General features: G+C 50.6%; 1 protein-coding gene across 33 annotated transcripts in view; it reads right to left on the reverse strand.

Annotated features, from left to right (window-relative positions):
• The window catches only part of PRRC2B (proline rich coiled-coil 2B), a 90150-nt gene that overhangs the window by 19356 nt on the left and 42889 nt on the right, over positions 1 to 27905 (reverse strand). For all 33 annotated transcript variants that reach the window (XR_010841814.1, XR_010841813.1, XM_067040417.1 and 30 more), the window contains 11 exons: positions 27623 to 27744; positions 27042 to 27184; positions 21429 to 21519; positions 18758 to 18950; positions 15041 to 15344; positions 13247 to 13431; positions 10568 to 10763; positions 5230 to 5446; positions 2559 to 4604; positions 975 to 1171; positions 283 to 428 (listed from right to left, as the gene is read on the reverse strand). Coding sequence is in view for 31 of the 33 variants with exons in the window: in XM_067040417.1 (XP_066896518.1) it covers positions 283 to 428; positions 975 to 1171; positions 2559 to 4604; positions 5230 to 5446; positions 10568 to 10763; positions 13247 to 13431; positions 15041 to 15344; positions 18758 to 18950; positions 21429 to 21519; positions 27042 to 27184; positions 27623 to 27744 (3840 nt within the window). In the remaining 2 variants the exon portion in view is untranslated. The remainder of the gene's footprint in view (positions 1 to 282; positions 429 to 974; positions 1172 to 2558; positions 4605 to 5229; positions 5447 to 10567; positions 10764 to 13246; positions 13432 to 15040; positions 15345 to 18757; positions 18951 to 21428; positions 21520 to 27041; positions 27185 to 27622; positions 27745 to 27905) is intronic.

Below are 27905 nucleotides of genomic sequence, written 5' to 3' on the forward strand. Positions count from 1 at the left end.
GACGAGTCTCGTCCCACTCAGGCCGGAGCACAGTGGAAGGAGGGTGGACTTCACGGCTGACGGAGGCCCGCGTCTTGCTCGGCCCCGTCTCGGCGGGTGTCACCCCGGACCAGCCCCCCTCTCGGAGAGCAGGGATAACACCGTCTGCTGCCGTGGAGCCGCAGGCATAGCGGGCCCTGGGAGGCAGTGCGTGTGTAATAAACATGCCTTTTTCCTCTCCTGTCCTGGGCCTAACTCAGGAGCCCCGTCCGTCCCGGCCCCGCCCACGCCTCGCGCCCCGACCTGCACGGCTGGCTCCTTCCTTCTCCTCTCTTCCTCCAGCACGCGGCGCTGCTTCTTGGTCAGGACTTCGATGAAGCCTTCCCCCGCCACAGAGCCCACCTCACCCTCCTCTCCAGGGCTGGATCCGCAGTTTTCAACGCCGGCATCTGAACCAAGATCCACAAGGAAAGACAGTGAGTGGTTCCATTTACCGGGAGCCAAGAATAACCCAATGCTACAGGCACCTTATATCTAAGGACCGGCTCAGCTCAGAGGCCAGGCTCTTAGCTGGCTTGGGCCTCAGCATATTCACCAGGGTCTAGGAAAGCCAGCTATGATTTCTACACCCTTCTCCTGTCCCCTCTAACACAGTGCTACCTCAGATCAAAGAGGCTACGGTTAAGAAAACAGTCTTCGGAGACACGCACACTTCAGTCCCAGCTCTGCTCCTAACCCGCTGTGTGACCTTGCACAAACCACTCAGCTTCTCTGGGCCTCGGCTTCCCCATCTTTAAAACTGGGACACCGCAGGGCTGTTATGGGGGTCCAGCAAGCTTGTGAGCGACATGAAGGCAGGAATCCTTTCTGTTTTGCTCTTAACCCAGAAGCTAACGTATTCAGTGAAAGGGCAAACTCAGCAACCCACAGAGGTGGCCACGGCTCCCCATTTTGCCCGGATTCTTCTTCCCCTGAAGATGTGAGGTGACACTCACTTCCATAGTTCAGGTCAAATGGTTTCATGGTCTCTCCCTGTTCGCCTGCCCTCTGGGCAGCCAGCTGGGCCTCCTTCTCTGCCTTCTCACAGGAGGCTTCGGCGATGTCGGAGGTGGCATGGGCCGCCCGCTCCAGTGTGTAATGGCCGCTCCCACTGCTGCAGCCAAGACCTCCAGGCAAGGTGTCATCCGGGGACCTATAAAGGAAGGAGGATCTCGTTAGCTCAGAAGTGACCAGAGGCTGGGGAAGGAGAGAGAAGGAAAAACTGCACATGCACGCACAGCACGCACACAAGCACAGCGCCCTGATCTTTGTCACTTCCTCTCAGCGTCCCCCCCGTTCGGCAGAAGCCGCTTGCTGGCGGCAGCGCGCTCTGCAAGCCCGTGTGGAGGCTGCCCCAGCAGCACTGCTACGGCAGAGCCCACGGGAAAACTGCTCTCTCCCCAACGCCTTCCCAGGGCTGATACTTCTGTCCTTTCCCACTGTGTGCCGAACCCAGTAGGGCTACAGAAAGGAAAGGGAGAAGGGGGAATGCTTAGAAAGGGGCTGCAGAACTTTCTGCTCCTCTCGTAAGACTGACCAGAGAGGAGCCCAGGCCTCGCCCTACTGCCAGCCCAGCTACAGGGCAGAAATCAGAAGCAAAACCAAGCCTTGGCATCTGGGGCGTAGAAAGCTAGTCTAGGTGGACATCTAAAAGAACCCACATTCTTCTGTGGTTCCTTCTTCGGGGGGTACAGATTAATTACAGGCCAGGCTTCGGTGCCCTGAACTCTCAGGGGGCTGGGAGGTGGGAAGCGGTCTTCCTCAGCACGCTGGGGCGTGGCCTGTGCACGATGAGGAAAGCAGGCTGCGCAGCGCCTGCCCGTGCCCTGATTCCGGGCCAGGCTTGGGCACTGAGACGACACTGAGCACCGATCATCACCCCCCACCGAAGCCTCTAACTCTAAACGCGAGGTGCTCACCAGGCCTCGGGCAGCGCACTCCCTTTGCTTACCGCCTGGCTGTCACCAGGCCGAGGTGGCAGTCCCCAAAGCGGCGCTGCTTCTCTTCACTGTCGAGAAGCAAAGCCACTCAGGGAAGAGCGAGCTCTGCGGGGGCCAGGGGGCCAGCAATGCCCCACATGTTCCTGGAGGACGCTGCCTGGCAGCAGCCTGGAGCCACGGAGTCTGGTGGACTGACCGGTACTCACGAGGCGCCATGAACAGGCCCCTCTGTGGCGGTGGCCCCTCGGCTGGGCTCCGAGGAGACACACGGGGGCTGAGCTCGTGAGACAGGGACTGGGGTCGGCACCAAAGGGGGACCAGTGGGGCGGGGACTCTAGTCTTAGTTCTGAAGCCACAGCAGCAGCAGCAGCAGCAGCAGCAGCACGCCACAAGAGAAGCAGACAGCAGTGCAAGGGCCGGTGATGGAGACGCTCACGTACAACGGCCTTGGTGGGCGGGCGCCCTCCTGGAGCACAACGAGGGGGAAGGAGTCGGGGCCCCGACACACGGCGGGACACGCATGCATGAAGTGCCGCTGGGACAAGCGGCTAACAGGACGACAGCAACAAAAAAGAACCCGGGACTCTGTTTCCGGTTTACCTTTTGGCTTTCAAAGGCGTCCCACTCTGATGGCTCTCATAACGGGGAGAAGCTTCACCGCCACCTGGCCTAACAGACTTCTCCCCAGACCCCCCCGGCTCCAGCTTCCGGCTCTGTCTGTCAACGAGGGGCCTCTGGCCGGAGAAGCTCCGCTTGGCCAGCTCCTTCTTCTCGCCCGCGCTCGCCCCGGGCAGCCCGTCGGCCTGGGGCTCGGGCCCGGGCCCGTCCCGCCTCTCCCGCCTCTCGCTGAAGTCGCTGCTCTCGGAGGCCGTCTCCCACTCCTCGTTGGCGTGGTCCGAGGAGTGCTGGCAGGCGAGCTCGGGGGACTTGCGGCCCGCGGTGCCACTCCTGTCCCCGGGACAGGGTCTGGGCCGGCCGGGCCACTGGCCCGTCGGCAGGGGCTGCTCATCCTCCGGCCCCCACAGGCCCAGGGCTTCCCGCTCCTGCCGAAGGCGCCGGAAGCGGGGGGGCTTGTCCTGGCGCGGGGGCCGCCTTCTCCGGAAGGGCCGGTTCTCGGCATTTTCGGAATCTGCCGCGTGGTCATCTTGGAAGAAGGCCCTCTTGTCCTCCACACGGCCGTCCTCGAAGCCCCGGGTGCCCAAGGCGTCGGGGTGTCTGTAGGTGTCCGGGATGTAGTCTCTGTCTGGGGGCCGCCGGGCCCCGCATGTGTCGGGGGGGCCGGACTCCTGCCAGGGGGCGCCCAGACCCCGGCTCGGCCAGGGGGCCGCCTCCTTGGCCGCGAAGGTTCTCCGGCCATAGGCGCAGTTGCTCAGCCGCGGGGGGAGGGCACGCCCGAAGGCCCGCGGGCCTCGGTTCTTGGCCTCTGGCCCGCCGTGGTCCTCGGGGTACATCCTGCCGGACCTCCACGACTCCCTGAAGTCGCCCTTCCTCCCGGCGGCCTCCTCCCTCTCCGGGAGTGCGCCCTCGTCCCCGTTCTCAGCGCCCCGCTGCCGCCGCCGCTTGGGAAGTTCCTCGTACTCAGAGCCCTCGCTGTGGGTCTCGCTGGCGATCCTCCGCCGGGGCTTGGCCCGGGGGAAGTCGTCTGCCAGCCCGAACTCTCGCGGTCCCCGGCCGCGGCCGCTCCTCTGGCTGCCACCGTAGAGGCCCCGCGCCCCAAGGACGCCCCCGCCACAGAGGCCGCCGCCCGCGGGCCGCCCGCGGAAAGTGAACTCTCGGAACCCGCGGCCGCGGCCCCGGGCCTGCCCCCGGCCCCCGAAGGCCTGCTCCTCATCGATAAAGATCCAGTTATTCCTCTTGGTAGGGGGTGTGTGGCTGGCCTCCCGGGCCCCGTCGGGCTGGTCATCCTCCTCCGGCCGGCTGGCCTCGCGGCCCAAGGCAGCACGGGCCTCGCCCTGGTCCTCCGAGGCGGCCGGGGCCACGAGGGCCAGCGCGGGGTCGTTCTCTTGGTCCTGGTCCTCGGCCGCCTCGCAAACGGGCCCCGTCTCCCGAGCCGGGCGGGCACTCCCCTCTCCAAGCTCCGGCTTCATCTTGTCGAGCTCCTTCTCCTTGTCTTCCACCTTGAGGGCCTTCAGGACGGGCTTCTTGATAGGGCCAGACCTCCGGGTCCTGCTGGTCTGCTCCGGGTGCTGGCTGCCGGCGCCCCGGGCTTCTGGTGTCCACTCGGGCTCCAGGGCCGGCTGTTTGCCGGGGCTCCCTTCCTTCTCCCAGGAGGAGACACTGAAGGACAGCTCCTCCTGGGGCGCCTCTTTCTCGACCCTGGTGTCTGGGTCGGCGGCCTTCGCCTGGCGGCTCACGTCCCAATCGCTATACTCTGGTTTTTTCTCAGCCGGGGCAAAGTCAGGCTCCAGTGTGGAACACCTGAGATTTGGGGTGTGACTCCCAGGTGCGCCTGCTTCCTGAACATTTTCTTGGGGTGGAAACAAAAGCTCCTGGCCTATCCTTTGAGAAGAGACACAGCTGTCAAAGTCTGCTGGGGCCTTCTTGTCAAAAGCACTCAAGTACTCCTCCCCTCTCTCCTCAAGGAGATCGCGCCGGGCACTTACGCCCCCTGACCTTCCAGGTGAGGCAGAATAAGAGCTTTCATTCCTGAAAAGGAACCAGAAAAATCAGTCAATGTGATTGGAGCCTGGTTCCTGGGTTCCATGCTGAACACAGTTTAGTTTTAAAAAGAAAAAAATTTTTAAAAAAAAGAAAAAGAAAAAAACATAGGCACCAACATTCGCTCTATCTTTAAACAGGTCTCAGAGATGCTGGGCCATGGGCTGATGGTGGCCCCTGGAGTCCAGAGAGTGGAGAAGTCAGTGGCCGGTGGACTCAACGAGCAGCCGGGGATCCTCTGGTTCACACAAGCTGGAGCCGGGGTGTCCGCGGAGAGGCTGGGGCGCTGGGCCAGCACAGCCAGCTCGCCTTTACTTTCACAGGAAGGAGCCACGCACGACACACGCACTCAACCCCGCCTGCCCTGTGAGGCCCCCCACCCTCGGCCCTGCCCAAGGTTCCGCGGGATTTGCCTCTGACGCCAGGATCTCTCCCAGGCCCTCAGTTGCCATCAGCGCCTCTCACACAAAAGCATCCGGCCATCATTATCTCACTCTCCTTCCCCAGGGGGCACCATCTCCTGGGACAGGGCCTCTTCCCAGAGCCCTATCTCGGTGAGGACCTGGAGACCCCTCCTTCAGTTGCAGGTCAGTAGGACCAAGTTTCACCTCACCTGACATGCATGTCCATGGCCAAAGTGTCACTGGATTTAGGGTGGGGGAGCGAGTAGCCCTTGCTCTGCAACGCCATGTAACCCTCGGGGCTCCACACGGGGGCTGCATCGATGGCGGTCACTTTCCTTTCCGGCAGTGGGGGCACACAGCTCTGATCCTCAGAGCGACAGCCAGCTCCACTGAGAGAATCCTGGGCCATCATGGGCTTCATCAATCCTGAAGAAGGCAAAGAACCAATCAGTCACCTCGTTTAGCAAGCCATGGGTCAACCACAGGCCCAAAGGAGACAAGCTGCCCCAACTCTCACATGGACACAGCACCCCACCTGCTTAACATCACTGAGGTCCCATCTTTCTGATCACAGAACCTCTGAAGGCACACACGCATGCAATCTGAAAGGCCTGTTCAAAGACCTGTGAGGTCCAATCCTAGTTCCTGGATGAAGAACCCCTGCGTTGAAGGCTATAAAAAACTGGCAAATGGAAACTGGAACCATCAAACGGGAGAGCTCATGGGTGTCAGCGGAACGCTAGGGGCCAGTCAGTCAGCAACGCAAAGATCCCTGAAGGTCTTCTGCACAGACACAAGGAAGACGCGCTACACTCCAGGGAGCCTACATGCAACAAGGAGCCAGCATCCCCCTGCTTCCAATCCCCTGCAAGAAGATTCAGAAAAGCATTGGGGCTTTAGCTCCTTTTACTTCTACCCCTAAGTTCTACAGTAACACTCCACATTTTGTACGCGGAAGGGCAGTGGGGGACACACAAATGACACTAAACCGTCAGCCGGCCCGAGGAGACTGGGACATGCTGACGTCTCAGTCCTACCAGGTATCAACCAGTCAGGGAAATGGCACCCCCGCCCTCCCCGGGCCCCTCTGTCCACGTCTATCAAACAAGGGGGCTGGGCTGCTGCAGACGACATTAAAGGTCTCTCACTGGGCCGGATTCTGTGGAGGGAAGAAGATCGGATCCTTCAAACACTTCACAAAGCGAATTATCGGCCCCCAGTGTTCTTCCGCCCACCTTTTGAGATAATCTGACCAGGAAAATGGTTCTGCATTAGACCAACGGCTTTAAGCTTTCTTTTAGCTGTGGAGTGCTCTGTTCCTAAGCTGTCAATGTATGACTCCAGAACAAAGTTAGTATGAGTCAGGTGGTGGGGGGGACCCTCTCTGGAATCCTAGAATTACACACCATTTATTAAGTACTGATTACAAGGTGTGCGGAACTGCCCCACACCGTACACGGACCTATTTTTCGCAATGTGGCAGCTCATATTACCTGAAAAAAACCTCCTGTCACAAAAATGCTGGACAAAACACATCAAACATTTCACTCGCACAGCTCTGTTCCCCCAAAACCGGGAAACCCCCAGGGAGCTGAAACCACAGCCACGGCCAGAGCCACGAGCTGGTGCTCCCTAGAGGGGAGCCAGGGACAAATTTATCAGATTTAGTAACCTACAGGCATGCTCCTAAATGTGCACCCCCCCACCCCCGGACAGGAGACGGGGCTCTTCCACACAAGGCAGAGAGCTGCAGCTGAGATGCTGCTTAAACAAGGACCCTCAAAGGGCTATGCCCTCAATTAAAAGGTGGATCAGAAAAATATAGGCTCTTTAGTACAGGGAGATGACTGAATTTGTGTCTTGGCCTGGGCTAGGGTAGGGAAAACAGTCCTCCGTGAGCAGTTCATAGCCACATGCCAGCTTTCATGCAGGTTTGGGGGCAGGAGGGTGAAGTTCAGATGTATACCCCTAGAATGTTCCAGAAACTTCCTGAGTTAAAATAAAGGGTAGTTCTAGGCTGGCAGAAGAAAACATAAAACCACACTGGAGGGATATACCCTCAAACCAAGCTATACTAGATCCCCACGATAAATAAAGCTCTGCTGAAAATGAACTTACAATCCAAAATTACCAGAACATTGTGTGGAAAAGAATCCGCTATGAGTCCATGGTAAGCCCACGGGATTATATACCTTCCTCAAGAACTTCAGGTAACAAACTAAAATGTGAAGCACTAGAAAATTATGTTTTAAATGATTACATGCATAAAGGAAGGAATTAAAAACTTACGAAAAATATAAGACACAAGAAAAAAAAATAGATTTGTGGAAAAAATTCTGGTAATAAAAATACAGTCACTGAAATTTAAAACTCACTGGACAGAAAAAAAAAAAAAAAGCAGATCAGACACAGTTAGAGAGAAAAGAGAATTGGAAAATAGTTGAAGGATTTTCCCAGAAGGCACCACAGAGGCTAGCTCTCTTATATATTTAAGAGACTTAGAAGGCAGAATGAGAAGGCACAAAATAATCTAAGTGGGCAAGCTAGGAAGAAAGGATATAAAGAATGAGGAAAAAGCAACATCTGACATAATAATTAGAAGAGAATTTTCCAGAAGTGATGAAAGACATACATCCTTAGATTCGAGCACTGTGAGTTCTAAGCAGAATAAGGTAAGGATAGATATAGATACATACCTAGACACAGCATACTGAGAAAGAACTACAGGAGACCAAAGACAAAGAGAAGATCTTAAAAGCAGCCAGAAAGAAAACAGTAGATTACCCAGACACGAATCAGACACATGAGCCAGAAAACAAGGAATACTATCTTCACAGTACTAAAAGAAAGTAACTGCCAACCTCAAGTTCTATACCCAGCTACACTACATTCAAGAGAAAGAGTGACATCAAGAATTTCTCAGAAGAAGACTATCTACTGCCAAAACAACTTTCCTGAAGACCTGGAAAGAACGTACTTCATGAAAAATAAATGGGACCCAGGTGGAAGGATAAGCAGCAAAGAAACTAGTCAACATACAGGCAAATCTGAACAAGAAGAACAGGTCAAATAAAACAACAAATAATAGCTGATTTGGTGGGCATTAAAAAAGGTGGAACTAAAACTCCAGGCAAAAATAACAAGACTGATGAGGAGGTAGTTAGAGCTCAGGTTCAGGGTAAAGATATTGATTTGCTTTTGCTAAGTCAAGGGTGCATGTTAGAATTTAATGTAACCATTCACACAGTAGAAATAGAATGTAGAAGGAAAACAAACAAAAAGAATAGGAAAACTTGTCACCAAAAAAAGAAGAAAAAGAAAAGCATAGAAAAGAGGGATAAACAGAAAGCATAAAATAGGAGAGTAGGAAATCTGAATATAATAATCCCAATAAATCTAAAGGGAACAGCTTCAGCAACTGAAGTCACAGAGCTTCAAAGTGGGTAAAACCATACACATCTTACACGTACAAAGATATTCTCCTCCAAAAAGGGCTCAGAGAGGCCTGATGGTAAAAAGTTTGGGGAAAAAGATACCACATAAATACTAATCAAAAGAAAACTGGAATAAAAATGATTACCAGGTAAAGTAGACATTAAAGGTAGAAAGCACAACTAATGATAACAAAGGTGCTATAAGAAGACAAAAGGAACAAGATGAAGTATGGCTTCCAGACAGATAAAGCAAAAACTGACAGGTTTACAAGATTTGACAAAATCCACATCATGGTGGGAAATGTTCACACACCTCTTAGTAATTGATCAAGGGGATAAAACACTGTGACGATACAGACATTTGCACAGCACAATTAGCAAGCACGATGTAATGGACCACGTCCAGTTGGAGAATACATTCTTCTCAAGCCCTTGAGTGAAATTCGACCTGCCACTTCTTTTAAAAATAAAGTTCAGGGCTTCCCTGGTGGCGCAGTGGTTGAGAATCCGCCTGCCGATGCAGGGGACGCGGGTTCGTGCCCCGGTCCGGGAGGATCCCACATGCCGCGGAGCGGCTGGGCCCGTGAGCCATGGCCGCTGAGCCTGCGCGTCCGGAGCCTGTGCTCCGCAACAGGAGAGGCCACAACAGTGAGAGGCCCGCGTACCGCAAAAAAAAAAAAAAATAAAGTTCTACTGGAAAGCAACCACACCCATTCACTCACTATTGTCTACAGCTGCTTTCGCTCTACAACAGCAAAACTGAGTAGCAGTTCAAAGCCTAAAATATTTATTATCTGGCATTAATAGAAAAAGTTTGCGACCGCTGGTCTATATCATACAGACCATGTTATCTGACCACGAGGCGGCCACATTAGAAATTAACACCATAAAGATGGTATTAAAACTTTACATTTGGAAATTTTACAACATGCCATAAAAAAATCACTCAAAAAAGATAAAATCAGACTAACATTTAGAACTGTACGATAATAAAAATGTATCTTAAAACTCAGAGGCTCATAGCTCAGGTGAGACTTAAATACATGAGAAAAAATTAGAAACTAAGGAGCTCATCAACATAATCAGTTAGAAAAAGAACAAAATACTTTCAACGGAAATAATGAGGGGGAAAAAAAGCAGAAGTTAATGAAATAAAAACCAAATAAAATACAAGAATTAAGAAATCCGAAAGATGCTTTTTAAAAGTAGCTTTAAAGGGACTTCCCTAGTGGCGCAGAGGTTAAGACTCCGCACTCGCAATGCAGGGGACCTGGGTTTGATCCCTGATCAGGGAACTAGATCCCACACGCATGCCGCAACTAAGAGTCTGCATGCCACAACTAAGGAGCCTGCATGCTGCAACTAAGACCTGGTGCAACCAAAAAATAAAAATAAATAAAAATTTAAAAATAAATTCAGTTTATTAAAAAAAATGGCATTAGGACTTCCCTGGTGGCACAGTAGTTAAGAATCCGCCTGCCAATTCAGGGGACATGGGTTCGAGCCCTGGTCCGGGAAGGTCCCACATGCCGCGGAGCAACTAAGCCCGTGCACCACAACTACTGAGCCTGCGCTCTAGAGCCCGCAAACCACAACTACTTGAAGCCTGCGCACCTAGAGCCCGTGCTCCGCAACAAGAAAAGCCATCGCGATGAGAAGCCCACGCATCGCAACAAAGAGTAGCCCTGCTCGCCACGACTAGAGGAAGCCCACACGCAGCAACGAAGACCCAACGCAGCCAAAGATAAATAAGTAAATTTATTTTTTTTAAAAAAAGGCATTAGATAAACCTTGGGAAAGACTAATCAAGGAAAAAAAGAGAGAAAACGCAAAGAACATTAAAGAATGGAAAGACGGACAAAACAACATGGCAGAGATATAAAAATTAATTAAAGCAATTTACAGTGCATCATCTTAAGGTCTCTTCCTGACAATTCTTGTGCGAGGTACTATCATACCCTCATTTTGGGAAGTAAAACTCCGACTGGATATGTGACTTGCAAAGAGGTCAGACTGGAATCCAGATGGGTGTGTCTACCTCCCAAGGCAATACCCTTAAACACCACACTGTCCTGAGCTCCACAGGGATGGGCCACTGGAGCCCGGTGCTTACCTGAGGGATGTAGGGCTGAGGGATAGAAATCCACTGGGGTCCGAGCGGGGGGGATTCGTGGGTCCATGTAGGAAGGCATCATCATCCACCTGGGGTCGAAGCCCAGCATCTGCGGATGGTGCGGGTAGAAGGTGCGCTGCGGGTGGGACGGCGGAGGGTACACAGGCTGCCAGTGCTGCATCTTGTACAGCTGCTCCTGGCCAGGGGAGAGAGACCCGGTTGGACGGGTGCTGTGGGGCGGAGAGGCTGTGCGGGCACGCGCACGCACACACCCGCTCTTCCCGCTTTCCGTCAGGCGGCAGAGACAACCCACCCAGAACAGAAGACCACAGGGGGAGGCCCCAGAGCACTACAGCAGTCAGGCTCTGGTTCTCTCCCAGGACTGACTGACTGTCAGTCAGTCATGCCATCATCACAACTGGGCCCTCGGGCTCCTCTGCAGACTGGGCTTTCATTTAGATCACACACTCTCCTGGAGCTGACATGTGACCACCACAGCTCCCAGGGCGTATCTCCCTGTCTGCAGCCACCAGACGAGACGACACTCCTCCTCCTCCCCTCCTTCTGTCCCTTCAATCCACCCTCCTCACTCCGACGCCCTGACCGCGTCAGGAGCCCTCAAGGGTCCTCCACAGCTCCGCCTCCGACAGCCCAAGTCCGACAGGCCTGCACATGACCTACAGGGCCCCGTGGGCCCTGCCCCATCCGCCTCTCCAGCATCGCCTCCCACGACGGCCCCGGCCCTCCACTCCACATGCCTGCCTGCCTGCCTGCCCGCCCGCCCGCCCGCCCGCCCGCTTCCGGCCTTGGAAACACGCCGGGCCCTCTGTTCCCTCCAGCACCAAACCCGCTCACCCCTACCCATCCTTCAGGTTTTGGCTTAAAGAGCACTGCCTCTGCGCACCCGCCGCAGTTCCTGAGGCAAGATTGGGTCCCCTGTCCTCAGCTCCCACAGCACTGGTGCTTCTCCTGCGTAACACTGTTGTTGGTTGTTTCCCTCCCTAAACCAAGAGACCACACGCCAAGTTCACTGCAGTATCCTCACCTCTACCACCAGACTTGGTAGGCAAAAAATTTCACTGCACAAAAGGACACATGTAAAGCATCAACAGAGTATTAAAAATCAAGGACCTGGACCCAGTGAGGATTCATTTCAGACCCTGCTCCACGGCACCAGTGACCTCCAGGGCTGCCCGCACAAGTGCATCCCGAGCCAGCACTCTGGCAGGATGCAGGTGCAGAGTCAGACAAGGAGGACACACCCTTCCCTGCCAGCCGGCTGGCCGGCACAATCCCAGCCTGGGCTGGACTCCCTGGAAGGCTCGCCAGGGCTCAGGGCACTTCTGAGGAGCACTCCGAACTCAGTAAGCAGACCTCCCCTGGCCTCTGCCCACAGCTCCTCCTCCTGTCTAGACGCCAGGTAAGCTGACCAGACAGTCTGCTTTCCAGACTCCTCCAGGCGCTGCTCTGACACGTCAGACTTCTTTCTAAGCTTAAGGACGGATCTACCCGTCACCGCCCCACAGAAGAGTTACCGAGAGCAACGGTTACTACTGTGCCCGGCTCGAGTTACTCCAGAGATCCCTCCAGTCAGCAGTAATTCTTCAGCAAGCCCCGGAGTAACTGCACGCTGCCTGCTCACCATGCAATGCTGCAAAAGCACGATGAATGCAACGTACTGTTTAGCGCACAGGACGTGGTGAGCTTCTGGAAGGCTTCCTAGAAGCCCAAGGAAAGTAGGGTCTGGGGTGAATGTTGTAAAGGCAACTAAAAGAGATTCTGGGGAAAGGCGGAGACTTTGACCTGTGTCTCCAGGGCACCCACGTTCTGAAACTTTTTCGATGATTAACAATAATTTACTGCACACCTAGCTGCTGAACTAAGTAACGTCCACGCATGATCTCAGTTTCCCACCAAAATGCATTGTTCATCAGTAATAAGCTTCACGGATTACGCCTGTAAGACAAACAAGTGCCAGTGAGTGGTTCCAGCTCAGCAAGATCACCGGCCTGTAAGAGACTGCTGGAATTACCACCATTACCCATATGACCTTCCTCGGAGCAGAGTCGGTCCTTTCTGAGGTTTGCGGAGCACCACCACAGACGATACCCATCACACCGAGAACGCAGTTCACAGGCGCCACGGACCCCTCACCGCCAGGCCCAGAGGCAGGGGCTCATTCCTTCCGCTTTACACTGACCTGTCCAAGGCCACACACAGCTGAATAAGCTTCACCCGTAGGACCAGAACCCAAAGCTGTCTGATTCAAAACCTACAAACCTGCGTTCTTAACTGAACGCTAACACGCCTCTCTTGGAAGCTCTCCAAGCAGCTCCCAGGCCTTCCCTACTCCTCGGGGGGCTCCCAGGGTGGGGCCCGCTGTCAGTGCAGGGCGTGGCCACAGTGTGCAACTCCGGATGAAAACCACTCAGACGCCACGAACCAGGCCTTACCGGCGGCATTAGACAACAGGGTCCATAAACTGCCAACAAGGGTTTTCATCCACAGGGTAAACGACCTGGAGGAACTGAAGGCAGGGCTGACGTCCCAAGGCCCTCACTCCCCGAGGGTGGGTTTCTATTGTTTGTTTTACTGGAAGGGGGCGTGGGGAAGAGGAGAGGGGACAGCCACTCCATGGGCGGGTCTGCTGACAACACCTGCTAAGTGACTCCTGTTTACCTGCTGCTGCTGGCGCTGGAACCTGGGCGGAAGCGACTTCTGGCACTTGCTGAGCTCCTGCGCGGGGGACCCAGGCTCCCTGGCCCGCTCGTCGCTGCTGCCGCTCTGAGCCGCGGCTGGAGGAGCTGGAGGGGCTTCTTCCGAAAACGTGTTGGGGGCTTCCTGGGCAGAGAACTCAGGGGAGCCTACGGAACAGATAAGCAGAGAAGCGGCCAGGTGAGCTCACAAAAGCTCAGCTGAGCGATGTCTAGGGCAGATGCTTTTTCTTGCTGGCAGTCCTCAAACCCCGGCACTGTGCTAAATGCCCCCCACGCACAAGCTCACGGACCCCCCCACATCATCATCGCTCCAAAGGGGAGAAAACTAAGGGTGAGAGATCAGAAGAACGCCTGAGGTCACACAGTCAGCAGGAGAGCCGGGATGTGGTTCCGGGTGGGAGGGGCTCTGTTAAAACAGACCCCAGTAAATCAGATCAGCCGGGGCTCAGCGAGGGCCCCCTATCCACCCTCCACCCAAGGCTGTGTGAGCCGGCCGGCCAGGCAGCCCCGCTGGCCCGTGTCCTCCGCATCTGTTCAATGAGGACAACTGCACCGACCCGACCAGGCCTCTGGAGAATTAATTCGCTGAGACGATCCACGTAATGCACTTAAAATAGCGCCTGACAAGAAGTAAACGCTCACCACAGTCTCCCACATCACTATTCTCCCTGAAATTCCCTTCTCTCTTGCCCCATCCCAGCTTTGCATTCTTTTTTTTTGTCCGGCTTTATTGAGATATAATTGACATTTTGTGCTCTTAAATCTACTGCAGGAGGCAAATAAACACCAATGCAAAGCCTTGGGGACCCAGCATCCCAGAGGAATACTGACAGGCAGGGCAGGTACAGAGGGGCTCGGGGCACACCCCACACCCAGGCCCAAGCTCACTCCCTGCCATCTACTTCCTGGACTCTCCACTGCCCCCCCTCAGTGAGTCCCTGACACTGGGCCCAGGCTTCACGCAGACTTCAGTGACAGGACATTTATTTACAGGAGGACAAGGGTCGATTTCTCTGAGTTCCTCGGCCAGAAGGGCACTGATGACCATCATATCACCAATAAGACCTCTATCTGAGAAGCTCTCAGCGACTGAAACTAACATCAGGCCCTTCTCTACTTAAGAGAGTTGGTTTTAGGTGATTCAAGAAAGTCACAAAAACCACAGCTGATCCCATTCTTTAAAACTGCAGCAAGAGACACCCTCCACCACCTAATGCTGTTCAGCGTCTCTTGAGCAGCCACGGGATCCACTCCTTTTAGAATAATTGTCAGGGAAAATGTATGCTATCAAGCAGGCAGGCTTCTTTCAATGTCCCGAGAGAGATCCTGTGCTCCTACTGAAGTCCTCCAGCACCTGCGTCTTCAGTCGAGCCAGGTGGTAATAACACCGGCAATGACAAAACCGGTGGCGCTGCCCTGAGTACGTGAGTGCTTTCTGCATCTAGAAGTCGCTAAGTGCTTCGTGTACACGCTCCCCCGTGGCCCCTCAGCGTGTGGGGAGGTACAAGCTCTCATCAACCCACGTCACAGACTCAGGAATGCGTGCCAGAGAGGTGAGGTGCCCGGACAGCTGGCTGAAGCGGTAGAAATGGGCTGTGAACCCGGGCGCCTGGCCCAAGCCGAGACTCTGAACGACCGGGACTCCCACACATCAGTGGTGAGTCACGGTGGTGCTAAGAAGCCAGGGAGACGCAGACAACCAACCAGCGACACAGCGCAGGGTTTCCAGGTCACGGGATGGGGCCCTACAGCTCACCTCTGCGGACAGCTGGGCCATTCTCCTGTGGGGCGCCCGGAGAGCGGGGCGCCTCCTTCCCCGCCGGCTCCTGGGCCCCGCCCGCCTTCTGAGCCCGCCTGCACTTCTGGTCCAGCTGCTTGAGTTTGGCGGCACAGGCGGCCAACCTCTCCTCCCGGGCCCGGCGCTCCTCCTCTTCCCGGCGCTTTCGGGCTCGCTCCACGGCCTCGGACATCTCCGACTGGACGAACTTCTGCCTCGGGGGTGGCTTGTCCTCTTTGTCCTCGACAGACTGCTGCCGGAACACACTGCCCATGGAGGACTTCTGCCGAGAGAAGACGGTCTCAGGTGAAATGCACATCACAACCCGGGCACAGGCGCCCCCAGGATGGGACGGGCTCTCCTTCCCAGGACCCTCACGCACCTGAGAGGCAGCACGGCCCCGCGGCAGGCGGACATGGGTTTCAATCCTGCTCTGCCCTTTACTACATTTGGAATGAGGCTTGGGTGAGCGCCAACGTTCTACACCTTAGTTTCTCGTTTTGAACAGTAATAAAGGAAGCCCTCGGGATTGTGAAGGTACATTGAATCATTTGCAAAGCACTCAACGCCGTGACTGACACGCAGGAAACACTGAGAAAATGGACGCTCTCACCACCACTACCGAGCACACAAGATTAGGGCCTCCACAGCTAAATACCAAGAGCAGGAAAGCACACACTCATCATTTCTTAGCCACGAAACTGCTCTACTGCTTCTCCCACGACAATATGTAAACCTCTGGATATGAAGAAGAGGCACAAGAAATTGAAATTCACACTCAGACATAAGGTTTCAAAGTGATTCTTTGTATATAAAAATAAATAAGCATCTCTGAAAACATCTCTTTGGGATATTTCATCCACTTCTGAATCTCTCGTTGGTTGTCAGTTACTGGACGACAACCAGAGCGCCACCAATGCAGCGTGAAAAACTATCAACACTGCGAAGATTTCTCACTGACTGGCAGGAAGTGAAGCTGCAGGCGGAATATGCAATAATAGATGATGGGCAGGTTTAACTGGACCCCAGCCACTGGAATTCCAATGAGGTATGACTGGCAAAAAAATATATACAACTTCCTGTTTTGAGTGGTAGTTACACAGATGTATATAATTGTCAAAAAGTCATCAAACATAAAAAAACAAGATCTATGCCTTTTTGTGTATGTTAATTACATAAAAGCAAGATGTCACACAGTGACCGTAGCCCGGGAGTTTTCCCCTAAAAACTAACTTCTCATAATCCAGAGACAATTGCTACAATCACAAGATTATAAACTTCTAATTTAGAAGCACGAAGGTACTTTTTACCAAAGTGTGCACTCTTCTCCTTTGCCCTTGACCTCTGCCGTCTGTCCATGCTCCATAATGGCTGTGCCCTGTCTCACCCCACGGCTTATCTATCCCATGACCTACCTTATCCCCTGGTGTTCAATACATCCTTGCAGATGATCCTTAAGGCAGATCATATCCCTGACTATTACTCCCTTCAGAATTTCCCAGAAATGAAACAGCAGAATCAAAGGGGATAGTCTTGGGGCACATCATCAAGACGACAGACGTGCCTTTCAAAGCTGCCCAAAGATGAGCTATCATTTTACAAACTAAATGTTCTGCAAAATACTTAAACTGTGAAAATCTTTTCAGAAATTTGGATCCATAAAAGTTAGAGATTTTATCTTTGTTGACTCTATTCAGATAATTCAGTGTTGTGAGGAGCAGATGAAAGTGAGACCTTCTTTTGAATACTGAGCAACCCCAATATATAAATGAAATCTGGATTAACTGCAAGGTAATTTACAAGAGTCGTATTGTGTCTGTTTTCACTTGTGTCCCCTGCACCGGGCACAGTGCCTAGCATGATAGGTACTCAATAAAAAAGACTGAAGACTGTTACTTTATACCGAGATGTGGAACAGGAGCCCTTTAAATAGCAAAGCGCACTGAAAATGGCAGTTTTGCCACAAGTGTACTTAAATTCACGCCTTCCCATCCCCAGCTCTGCCCCTCCTGCTCAATTCAGTCCGAAAGTCACGCGAGGTGGCAGAACAAGGAAGGCACCTGGTGCCTGGGAGTCAGAGAGCTCGGGGCAGGTGGTCAGAGCCCAGGGCAGGTGACCTACGTGTGCACATGGAGATGTGGCTGGTGTGGGAGCTGAGGCCCAACCAAGCAGGGTGAGGAAGACACCCCTGGAAGAGATGGCCCAGCAGGGAAATTCAGGGCCGCGTGGAGGTGGGGTGCACTGGCATCTGAGTGGCTGAGGGGGGCTCCCGTGCAAGGAGAGAGGGTGGGGGCAGAAACAGGGAGCCTGACCGAATAGGTACAAATACTAGGGACAATGGCAAATAGCTAGAATGACCTCTGTGGAACTTGAGATATCCTTGTGATTCACGTGTGTGTATCACATACCTCCACGTTCTGACTCTGTCCATGGAGAAGGTCCGGGGCAGTGGCACTCTATAACAGCAGTGAGTACTCCTGCTGCCCACACATTAGTTTCTAAATAGCATTAAAGGCTGACTCCAGGGCCAAGGTAGGATAAGGACCAAAGGAGCTTAAAAAAAAGCTTGTTCTATCAGAAAGCAAGGAATTCCTCAAAAAAGAATGGAGACGTAAAAAGCACATGGCTGCCAGCTTGAAGAAGCTCCCATATCAAAGACAATCTGAACGTCAAAAGAAACAACGAGAGCAGTAGACTATAACCCACTGATATTAATTAATTAAACATGTGATGAGCAAGAGGATTTTCGTCGTCTCAGACAGAGTAATTCCCCACAAAACTGCTATTATCCATTACAAACCTGCAAGAGTGTGTGGAAGTTCCACGGTGTGAAACTTGGCAGTCTCCACCTTAATCAAGAGATCAAAGTGAAGGCTGTCTGAGTGGGCAGAGTGGAGTCACGGTCACCCAGGAGGATGCAATGAGAGGAGTCAGTGACAGTTCTGAGAGAGTCTAGCCAAAAAAATGGAAACCTTGAACCCAATCGTGAGGAAGCACCAGACAAACCCGGCTTGAAGTGCATTCCACAAAATAGCTGGCTTCTCATCTTCCCAGGTATCAGTGTCATGAAGGTTTAGCAAAGGCTGACAAGCTGCTTCAGACTGAAGGGAACTCAAGAGCAGGACACCTGAGGCAGCGTGTGACTCTGAACTGGATCCTTCTGTATGAAGAACATTAATGGGACAATGGGTACAAGCGGGACGGAGTCTGAGGATCAGATGGCGGTGATGTATCAGTGCTAATTTCCTGGATTTGACTGTGGTTACCCAGAGCGAATGTCGTTTTTGGGTAGGAAACAGATACCAAAAGTGTTCTGTGGTGCCGGGCTGATGAGGCTGGCGACTTACTCTTCAAATGGTTCCGAAAGAAATATTATTTCTATTACACCAACGTTTTCTGTAAGTTTGTGACTGTTTTCAACATTTTAAAAGAAAATTTTTTAATTTAAAAAAAAAAGAATGTCCACCTAGGCTTTTTCAGAAGCCCAACCACTGAACTCAGTGAGACATAAACACACAGGACAGCCAACTAGATGACCTGCTGGAGTCTTTGCCTTGGATCTCCAGTCAAATGAACTTGAAAGGGCTCATGTGTGTGTGTGTTGTGTGTGTTGTGTGTGTGTGTGTGTGTGTGTGTGTGTGTGTGTGTGTGTCCCAGCTAATCACAGGCACAGAACCCCTGCAGTGCCCACTGTACCTGGTAGTCAGGGCCTGACACCCAGCTGTGAAGCTTCCTAGAAGGCGGCTGAGGTTCTGGCACCTTCCGGACGACACGGGTTCTGCCTCCTGTTTCGCCCCAGTCCTTTCCCTCCTCTTGGGTGCGCTTGGCGTCAGCACTGTCTGCAGAGCTCACCGACAGCTGCCGCTGCCTCCTGGGGTCCCAGCTGTTCCTGGGACAAACCGCACAGAGTGTTACTTCTCCCAGTCGGCCCAAGCATGGTCTGGCCTCACTGGTCTGGCCCTTAGGAATTCCAAAGCTGGCTGTCTACATACCAATTTCCTTCATGAGAGAAGACCTACCCCGCACCCCCTCTACAGGTGAGAGGATATGCCCAGAGCACCAAAATCAGCACCAATGTTTACCAAGTCAGCCTTATACACGCAGCTCCTGGCAGGATGTCTCACACCCATTACTTCATTTACTGCAAAAAAAAAAAAAAGTCTCTACTTCCCCCACGTTGAAGAGTTGGTACTTGAGTCTCCAACAGGTTGGGGAGCTCTTTTCACAAGAAAGAGCTAACAGATTTGAACCTAGGACTCCCACTGAAGGCCTTTCTCTTTACGCCACAGCTCCCGCCCTGTGCTTTGCATAAAGGAGTTGCTTAATAAATGCTCCCCACAACAGCAAAAGAGGGCTCACTGGATGATTCATTATAAAGGGCAGGAGGAACAGAGCAAAGCACACACAGCACGGAAAAAGAGGAGAGAGAGATGCCCAACGGAGGGTACGAGAAGGCTTGAAGCAAAGGGAGACTTGTGCAGTGCTCACCTTCACATGCTCCAGTGTAAACAAAGGTACTGGGGCAAAACACACACGTGCATCTACTCAGCACCTCTTCTTTAGTGGTGCCACTAAACCCAGCAGGAGTGCAGAGGAAGGCAGGGAGTCAGAGTTGGCTAATACACGTGTCTGCGCAGGTGCGCGTGCACGCACGCACGCATACATGCACGCACGCACACACGGACGCACGCACGGGAGGTGGAAGGGAGATGAGGCGGGTGAGGGTCAGGAGACCACAGATAGGGCAGCAACCACTAGTGACTCCTGACTGCAGTCGGAGGCGGGGCACCCCATGAAGCCTCCTGACCCACCAGGAGAGATCGGGTCTGTAGAAGATAACTAAGGAACAGTGTGAGGGTGAGATGGAAGGAAGGACATGAGCTGGCCTCTCGATGGTGCAGCAAAGAAAGGATGTGGGTCCCAGCGGCCCCCAGAGACGATGAACAGGAAAGGATGGAACAGGAAAGTTTCAGGAACCCATCATGAATGGAAAATAAGATGTCAAAGAAGACGGGGGAGCTTGTAGTAGGAGTCTCAGCCAGCTCAGGGAACACTGAGGTCGTGGCTGGTGGACTCAATTTGATGTGTCCTTGGTCACAGCCAGGGGTGAACTGGGTCCAAAACCCAGGTCTAACTCTTTCAGATGAACATTCAATTCGCATCAACTCAAAGAGACAAGAAGAGACTGGCCTGCTGCTCCAATAAATCTGCAAAACTTTGCTTGCCATTGATTTAAATTCTTGACCACATCTCCTTCTGAGCTTAGTGTTCCAAAAACTGACCCATGGATATTTATTTCCCAAGTGCATCCAAAGCTTCAGTTGAAATCAAGCAGCATTAAAATAAATTACAGAAGCCTCAATTCATTAATTGCTTGTGTATCATCTGAGAAAGAGTGACAGAAGATCATTCCCGGCTCCCTGCGGAAGAGGAGCTTTGAAGCGAAAGATGAAATAACAAAGACTTGCAGACCCAACTACATAAATATTCAATTACTGACAATAAAAGAGACAAAGGAAAAAATATTAAAGCACTAGTATCTAAGCAATATAAAACAGTAATCACATTTTAACGGAAAGCAGAGTAAGTCTAACAGATAAATATAGAAAGGAAATAGGCAATTTCACGCAAAAAGCAGCATTCTTATTACCAGTACTGGGGCGGGGGTGGGGGGGGAGAAAATTAAAGCAACCATAGGTGCTCTTTTAAAAGTACCAGCCAATACTACTGGTATCATGCTAAACACTAGAGGGACTAGACTATAATGAAGTATTTTCCAAAAGGTGTTGTGAGTAAAAATCAGTCCAATGGAATTATCCCAAAAAACAAGAGAGAAGAGATTAAAGTGATCGAAAAAGTTTAGGAAATTAGGAAATGTGGCATACCTGCCGCCTTCCCCCAGATTCCCAGCACACTGCAGTATGCACACCCTAGGCTCTGGACGACCTTGGAACTATTTATTAATAAACAGTTAAGTGGAAAGCAAAGTTTCCCAAATTTGCTCGGCCAGAGAAGCCTCCTGGGGCACTACACCCAAAGCAATCTACGGAACAAGCAGTCCGTAAGACATCCTTGAGAAAATACTGGCACAGTGGTTAAATCACTAGGACTCAGCCAGCCAGCCAGCCACGCCTGGGTGCAAATCCTGGCTCCATCCCTAAACAGCTGTCCTCAATAGCTATGGCCCTCTTATCTGCAAATGGAAAGAGTATTTGCCCTTGTGAGGTTGCTGGGGTAACCAGGAAATGCACTTGGCATGGTGACGGGCACACGGCAGCTCCAACAACACTGGTGCATTTACATCCCGCTAAGGTCACGTTCCTTGGGAGCTGGGAGCGGAGCTATCAGCGGGCACAGGGACACTTACCACTTTGGCCTGCCGTCCTTCACCACTTCCTCCTCCTCCTCATCATCACTGAACTTCAACTTCTCCGAGTAGTCCACTTCTTCATGGAGGCCTGCAACAGGAGGACGGCCAGGGAAAGTGAGACAAAATGCGAATCTCAACAGTGCTAAGGTCGGCAATGGGGAGCTTCCTCCGATCGGGAACTGCACCAACCCAGCTGGGTAAGGCACACCACCTGGCTGCCACCACCAGAACGAACACTGCAGATAAAAATGAAAGTCACGGGGCTTCCCTGGCAGCGCAGTGCTTGAGAGTCCGCCTGCCGATGCAGGGGACACAGGTTTGTGCCCCGGTCCGGGAGGATCCCACGTGCCGCGGAGCGGCTGGGCCTGTGAGCCGTGGCCGCTGAGCCTGCGCGTCCGGAGCCTGTGCTCCGCAACGGGAGAGGCCACAACAGTGAGAGGCCCGCGTAACGCGCAAAAAAAAAAAAGACAGGGCTTCCCTGGTGGCACAGTGGTTGGGAATCTGCCTGCCAAGGCAGGGGACACGGGTTCGAGCCCTGGTCCAGGAAGATCTCACATGCTATGGAACAACTAAGCCCGTGCACCACAACTACCGAGCCTGTGCTCTAGAGCCCGCGAGTCACAACTACTGAGCCTGTGTGCCACAACTACTGAGCCTGTGCTCTAGAGCCCACAAGCCACACTACTGAAGCCCGCGCACCCAGAGCCCATGCTCCACAACAAGAGAAACCACTGCAGTGAGAAGCCCACACACCGCAACAAACAGCAGGCCCCGCTCGATGCAACTAGAGAAAGCCCGCGCGCAGCAACAAAGACCCAATGCAGGGCTTCCCTGGTGGCACAGTGTTTGAGAGTCGGCCTGCCGATGCAGGGGACATGGGTTCGTGCCCCGGTCCGGGAGAATCCCATATGCTGCGGAGCGCCTGGGCCCACGGCCACAACGGTGAGAGGCCCGCGTACCACAAAAAAAAAAAAAAAAAAAAAAAGACCCAATGCAACCAAAAGTAAGTAAATAAATAATTTTTTTTTAAAAAAGAAAGAAGGACAGTGCTAGCTCTGGTAACAGCAAAGTAGCCTGGTTAGACTAACATCCCCTGGTTAGACTTAAGATAACAGCTCTTAAATGTAGACAAAATATTCTGCAAGTGTATGAGGAGGTGAGGAGTGAGCAAAAGCAGGCAGAAACCAGCCAGGAGGCCACCAGAGCGATACCGACACCTGAACGGTGAGATTCGTGGGAGGTCGTTTTGCCCCAGGGCAAAACATACTTCCATACAATGGAAGAGTATTTGGCCATTAAAAAAAGTTTAAAAAGAGTCCAGACACATGCTGCAACATGGTGATCCTTGAAAACATTATGCTAAGTGACAGAGCCAGATATGAAAAACCACGTATTCTATTGTGTGATTCCATGGATATGAAACATCTAGAACAAGCAAATCCACAGAGACAGAAAGTAGATGAGCATTCGCCGAAGGGTGTGCGTGGAGGGCAGGTGGTAACTGGGCGTGGCGGCTGCGGGGTATATGGGCTTCTTCCGTGGGAGACAGAAATGTTCTGGAATCGGACGGGGAGGATGATTGCACAAACCTGTTAATATACGAAAAATCTCTGAATTTCAGACTTTAAAAGGGTAAATTTTATGTAATATGAAAATCTGTCATGTGAATTATATCGTTTAAAAAAGGAGACAACAACAAAAAGCCCAATCCAATTAAAAGGTGAGTTAGATTTGACAATAAAGCAAGTTCAATTACATGCTGTTTCCCAGAGCATCACTTTATATACAAACACAAGTGGGTTAAAGGGAATGGATGGAAAATATACACCATGACAACAATAAATAATTTAAGTCAAAGCAATGATGCTAACATAGGACAAAACAGACACCAAGACAAGAAGTGTTACGAGAGATAAAAAAGGATATTTGAAAAAACAATATAAAGGGACAATATGTCAGAATCATAAAAATGATAGATGTGCATAACAGCTTCAAAATAAATGAAGCAAAAACTGCCAGAATTAAAGGGAGAAATAGATAAATCCACAATTATAGTAGAGAGTTTAACACCTCACTTTCAGTAACTGGTAGGACTAGACAAAAATGTAAGTATATAAGATCTGAACAACACTACCAACCACCTTTGCTAAATTGATATTTACAGAACGTGACATCCAACTGATAGAACACACATTCTTTTCAAATACACTTGGAATATTCACCAAGACAGACCATATATCTTGGTCTAAAACAAGTCTTAGTAAGTTGGAAAGAACTGAAGTCATACAGAATATGCTCTCTTGACTACCACGGAATTAAATGAGAACTCTAGGAAGCTCCAATTAAAACAACTGGTGAACTAGAAAACAATCAAACAATGGAGAAAACTAAAAAAGCCAAAAACTAAAAAGCCAAAAGCTATCTCTTTGTAAAGATTAATTAAACTAATAAGCCTTTGGCAGAAATGAATGAGAAAAAATACAAATTACCTAATTATCAGGAATGAAAAAGGGTGATACCTGTATTACTACAGACATCAGGAAAAAAAAAAAAAAAAGGAATATTATCAACAACTTTACACCACTAAGTTCAACTCAAAAGAAAGGAACAAATCCCTTGAAAATCACAACTTATCAAATACTGACACAAAAACATCGGAAATCTGAGCAGCCCTATAACTAATCAAAGAAGTTAAATTTATTATCACAAATGTCTTTAGAAAGAAAATTCCAGGGCCAATCAGTTTCACTGGCGAATTTTATAAAGCATTTATGAAAAAAATAATACCAATCTAACAGAAACTCTTTCAGAAAGTAGAGAAGGAACATTTTCCAACACATCTTATGAGACCAGCAAAACCTGATATCAAAACCCAAGGACGATATTAAAAGAAAATTACAGACCAATATCCGCCATGAACACAGGCACCAAGAATCTTAACAAAATATCAGCAAATTCAATCTAGACATAGATGGAGTTTATTCTAGGGATGCAAAGTTGGTTAGCATTAAAAAAATAAATCAGGGGGACTTCCCTGGTAGTCCAATGGTTAAGAATCCACCTTCCAATACAGGGGACGCGGGTCTGATCCCTGGTTGGGGAACTAAGATCCCACATGCCACAGGGCAACTAAGCCCGTGTGCCACAACTACTGAGCCTGTACTCTAGAGCCTGCAAGCCACAACTACTGAGCCCGCGTGCCAAAACTACTGAAGCCCACGAGCCTAGAGCCTGTGCTCTGCAACAAGAGAAGCCACCGCAATGAGAAGCCCACCCACTCGCCACCACTAGAGAAAGCCCGCGCACAGCAATGAAGACCCGACACAGCCATAAATAAATAAATGTATTTTTTAAAAAATCAGCAAACTAGAAATAGAAGGAAATCCCCACAATCTGATAAAGAACATCTCCAAGAACCTTACAACTATCATCATATTTAATGGTGAAACACTAAACACTTTCTCCCTAAGATCAGGAATACAGAACTTGAATACAACATTGTACTGGAAGTACTACACTACAATAAGGCAAGAAAAAGAAAAGGCATTTAATCTGTCCCTATTTATAGGCAACCCGATGGTTTATGCAGAAAATTCTAAGAAATCAACAAGAGCTAGGAAAACTAATGAACGCATTCAGCAAATTGTCTGGTACAAGATCCACACACAAAAATCAACTCTATGTATGCCTATATGATAACATCAAACACTAAAAAACAAAACTATTTTTTTAAAAAAAAAACAGAACCATTTACAATAGCGTCAAGAAACATAAAATACTCAGGAATAAACATAACAAAGATGTTCAAGACCTCTATACTGAAAACTATAAAACACTGCTGAGAGAAATGAAAGCCCTAATAGAGAAAGTTTCATCAAGTTACCGGACAAGAGATTCAAAATTAAGATTTCATTTATCCAGAAATAAATTCAACACAATCTTAATTACAATGCCTGTAGGCTTTTAAAATACTGACTGCTGATTCTAAATTTACATGAGAATGAAAAGAACTTAAGAAGAGTCAAATAATCTTAAAAATGAACAAAGCTGGAAAACTTACACCACTGAATTTAGAACTTACTATAAAGCCACAGTGTGGTACTGGCATAAGGATGAATAAACAGATCAAGGGAACAAACAGGGTCCAGAAATAGACCCACACTTATATGATCAACTGATTGTTGGCAAAGGTGTCAAAGCAACTCAATAGGGAATGAAAAGTCTTATCACAAACAGTGCAGAACAATCAGACAATCTAATGGATTAAAATGAACCCTGACCCCTATGTTACACCATATACAAATTAAAACAACATGGATCACAGATCCAAAAATACGTGTTAAAACTATAAAACATGAGGGAGTATCTTTGCCACCAAGGAGAGACAAAGATTTTTTATAAAGGACACAAAAGTGAAAACCATAAAAACACAAATTTTACGTTAAACTTCATCAAAATTGAAAACTTCTGCTCATCAAAACGCAGTGCTAAAAAATGAACAGACAAGGCAGGCAGTTGGAAAAAATATCTGTGAAATGATAAGTCTCCAAGGACTTGTATCCGAACACACACACACACACACACACACACACACACACACAAGTCGGCAAATCGACATGAAAACGTGTGTATCATCATTAGTCATCAGCAAGATGAAAGTTAAAAGCACAACGAGATACCACTACACGCCCACTCGAGCGGCTAAAAATAACAAGGCTCACATCACAGTGCTGTGAGGATGCAGTGCAACTAAGTTCTCGAACTCGAGGCTGGGAGCAGCATCACCAACCGCCATGGAAAAAGGTTTGGGCGCGTCTCATAAACCTGCTCCCACAGCTACCCTTTAAGTCAACAGTTCCACTCCTAGGTATTTACTCAAGAGAAATGAACATATTATTCGTAGCGGAACTTTTGAATGGGTAAACAAATTATAGCATTTGATACAATGAAATATACCTCGGTAATTAAAAGCAACTATCGACACACAGAACCACATGAATGAATCTCACAAACGCCACAGGAGAAGGAAAGCTGTAGGACTCCGTTCGTTCGTTCGCAGTTTGCAGTTAAGACTCATCTAAGACAGGGAGGCCTTGGGCAGAGTCTTGGACACAGTCCGGGAGGGAGACCGGCTAGGGAGGGGCTGGGTGGTGACGAAAGTGCTCTGTACCGTGACTCTCGGCTGTGCTACGCAATCGTATGCATCTGTCAAAACTGTAAAGTTAAACGTGTGCCTTTCAATGCCATTAAATTTTACTTGAAAAGAAACAATCCCAAAGAATTTTAAAAGAATACACTCAGGTTGGGGGGCGGGGCTGGGTGAAGATAAGAATGCAGAATGGCAGGGAGCTACCTCCCTTATAAAAAGTCTTTCTCCCTCTAAGATCAAGACCAAAGACAAAAGAAGACACGGCTCCGTCTGGGTGCCACCAACAAGGATCTCCTCAGGGCCCCGAGGCTGCTCCCTGCCCCAGGGTTTCATCCCAACTTGCCGAGGGAAACAGGGGCCTTGGTGTCAGAGGACTCCCAGCCTTGGTAAGCAGAGACAGACCGCAGGCCTCCCCCCCTACACCCTCAGCTGTGAGCCCACCAGCCAACCCCGCCACCCACCTGCCCAGCCGTCATCAGCATCGGTGTCCAGATCGTCGAGGCCCCTCAGGTTCTCCGCGTTGATGACGGTGGGTCTCGGCGCCCGCTCCACCAGCTGCCTCAGCGGGCGGGTCGGCCGAGTCACCCCCGGCCTGTTTTCTTTTCTGATGAGAGAGAGGAGGGTAAAGATGATGGACTCCTGTCAAGTACACACACACGGAAGCAAACCCAAATACTTTTCCAAAACTAAGTCCTACGCTGCAAAGGTTCACGTGTGCCCTTGATAGTAAAGCCGTCTCCTTTTTAAAGAACACACAGTGAACAAACACATCCTGGAGAGAAGTTCTGCTTCATTCTGCAGTGTTATATGCTCAGGCTAATGTCTAGGGTAGCAGCAATAAACACATGCCAACTCTTCACCTGCCAGGAACTTGAAATCTCTGGTCCTGCCTGCCCCAGCCTTCTCACACACCCTGGGTCTTGAGCTGGTTTCTCTGAGGTCTCCAGAAGACAAAGCACTTTCATACGTAAGCCCACTATCTTGTCCAGAATCACCAACCAGGCTACTTTCTACACACATGACTATAATGCAATAGCCTTACCCGTCTTGGTCATTCATCTGGAACTGTCTAAAAGGAACACGGGGCTCAAGACGGAGCTGGGGAAGGGGAAAGGATCCTCGTTCCACTGTACCCTGGTTCTCGGATGACTGTGGCGAACACATCTGAAACATAACATCGATGAACAGGGTTTTCTGGGAATGACCCAGATTCTAAGTTCCACTTACATTTAGAATTTGTTTTGGAAAGTGGAAAATGGGAAAAAGAAACAGGAAAGTCTCGGGGTTCCCCAATTAATCCTCTCACCATCTCCCCCATTTCTTTC

This window comes from Kogia breviceps, chromosome 8 (genome assembly GCF_026419965.1).
Source record: "Kogia breviceps isolate mKogBre1 chromosome 8, mKogBre1 haplotype 1, whole genome shotgun sequence".
Classification (NCBI taxonomy): Eukaryota; Metazoa; Chordata; class Mammalia; order Artiodactyla; family Physeteridae; genus Kogia; species Kogia breviceps.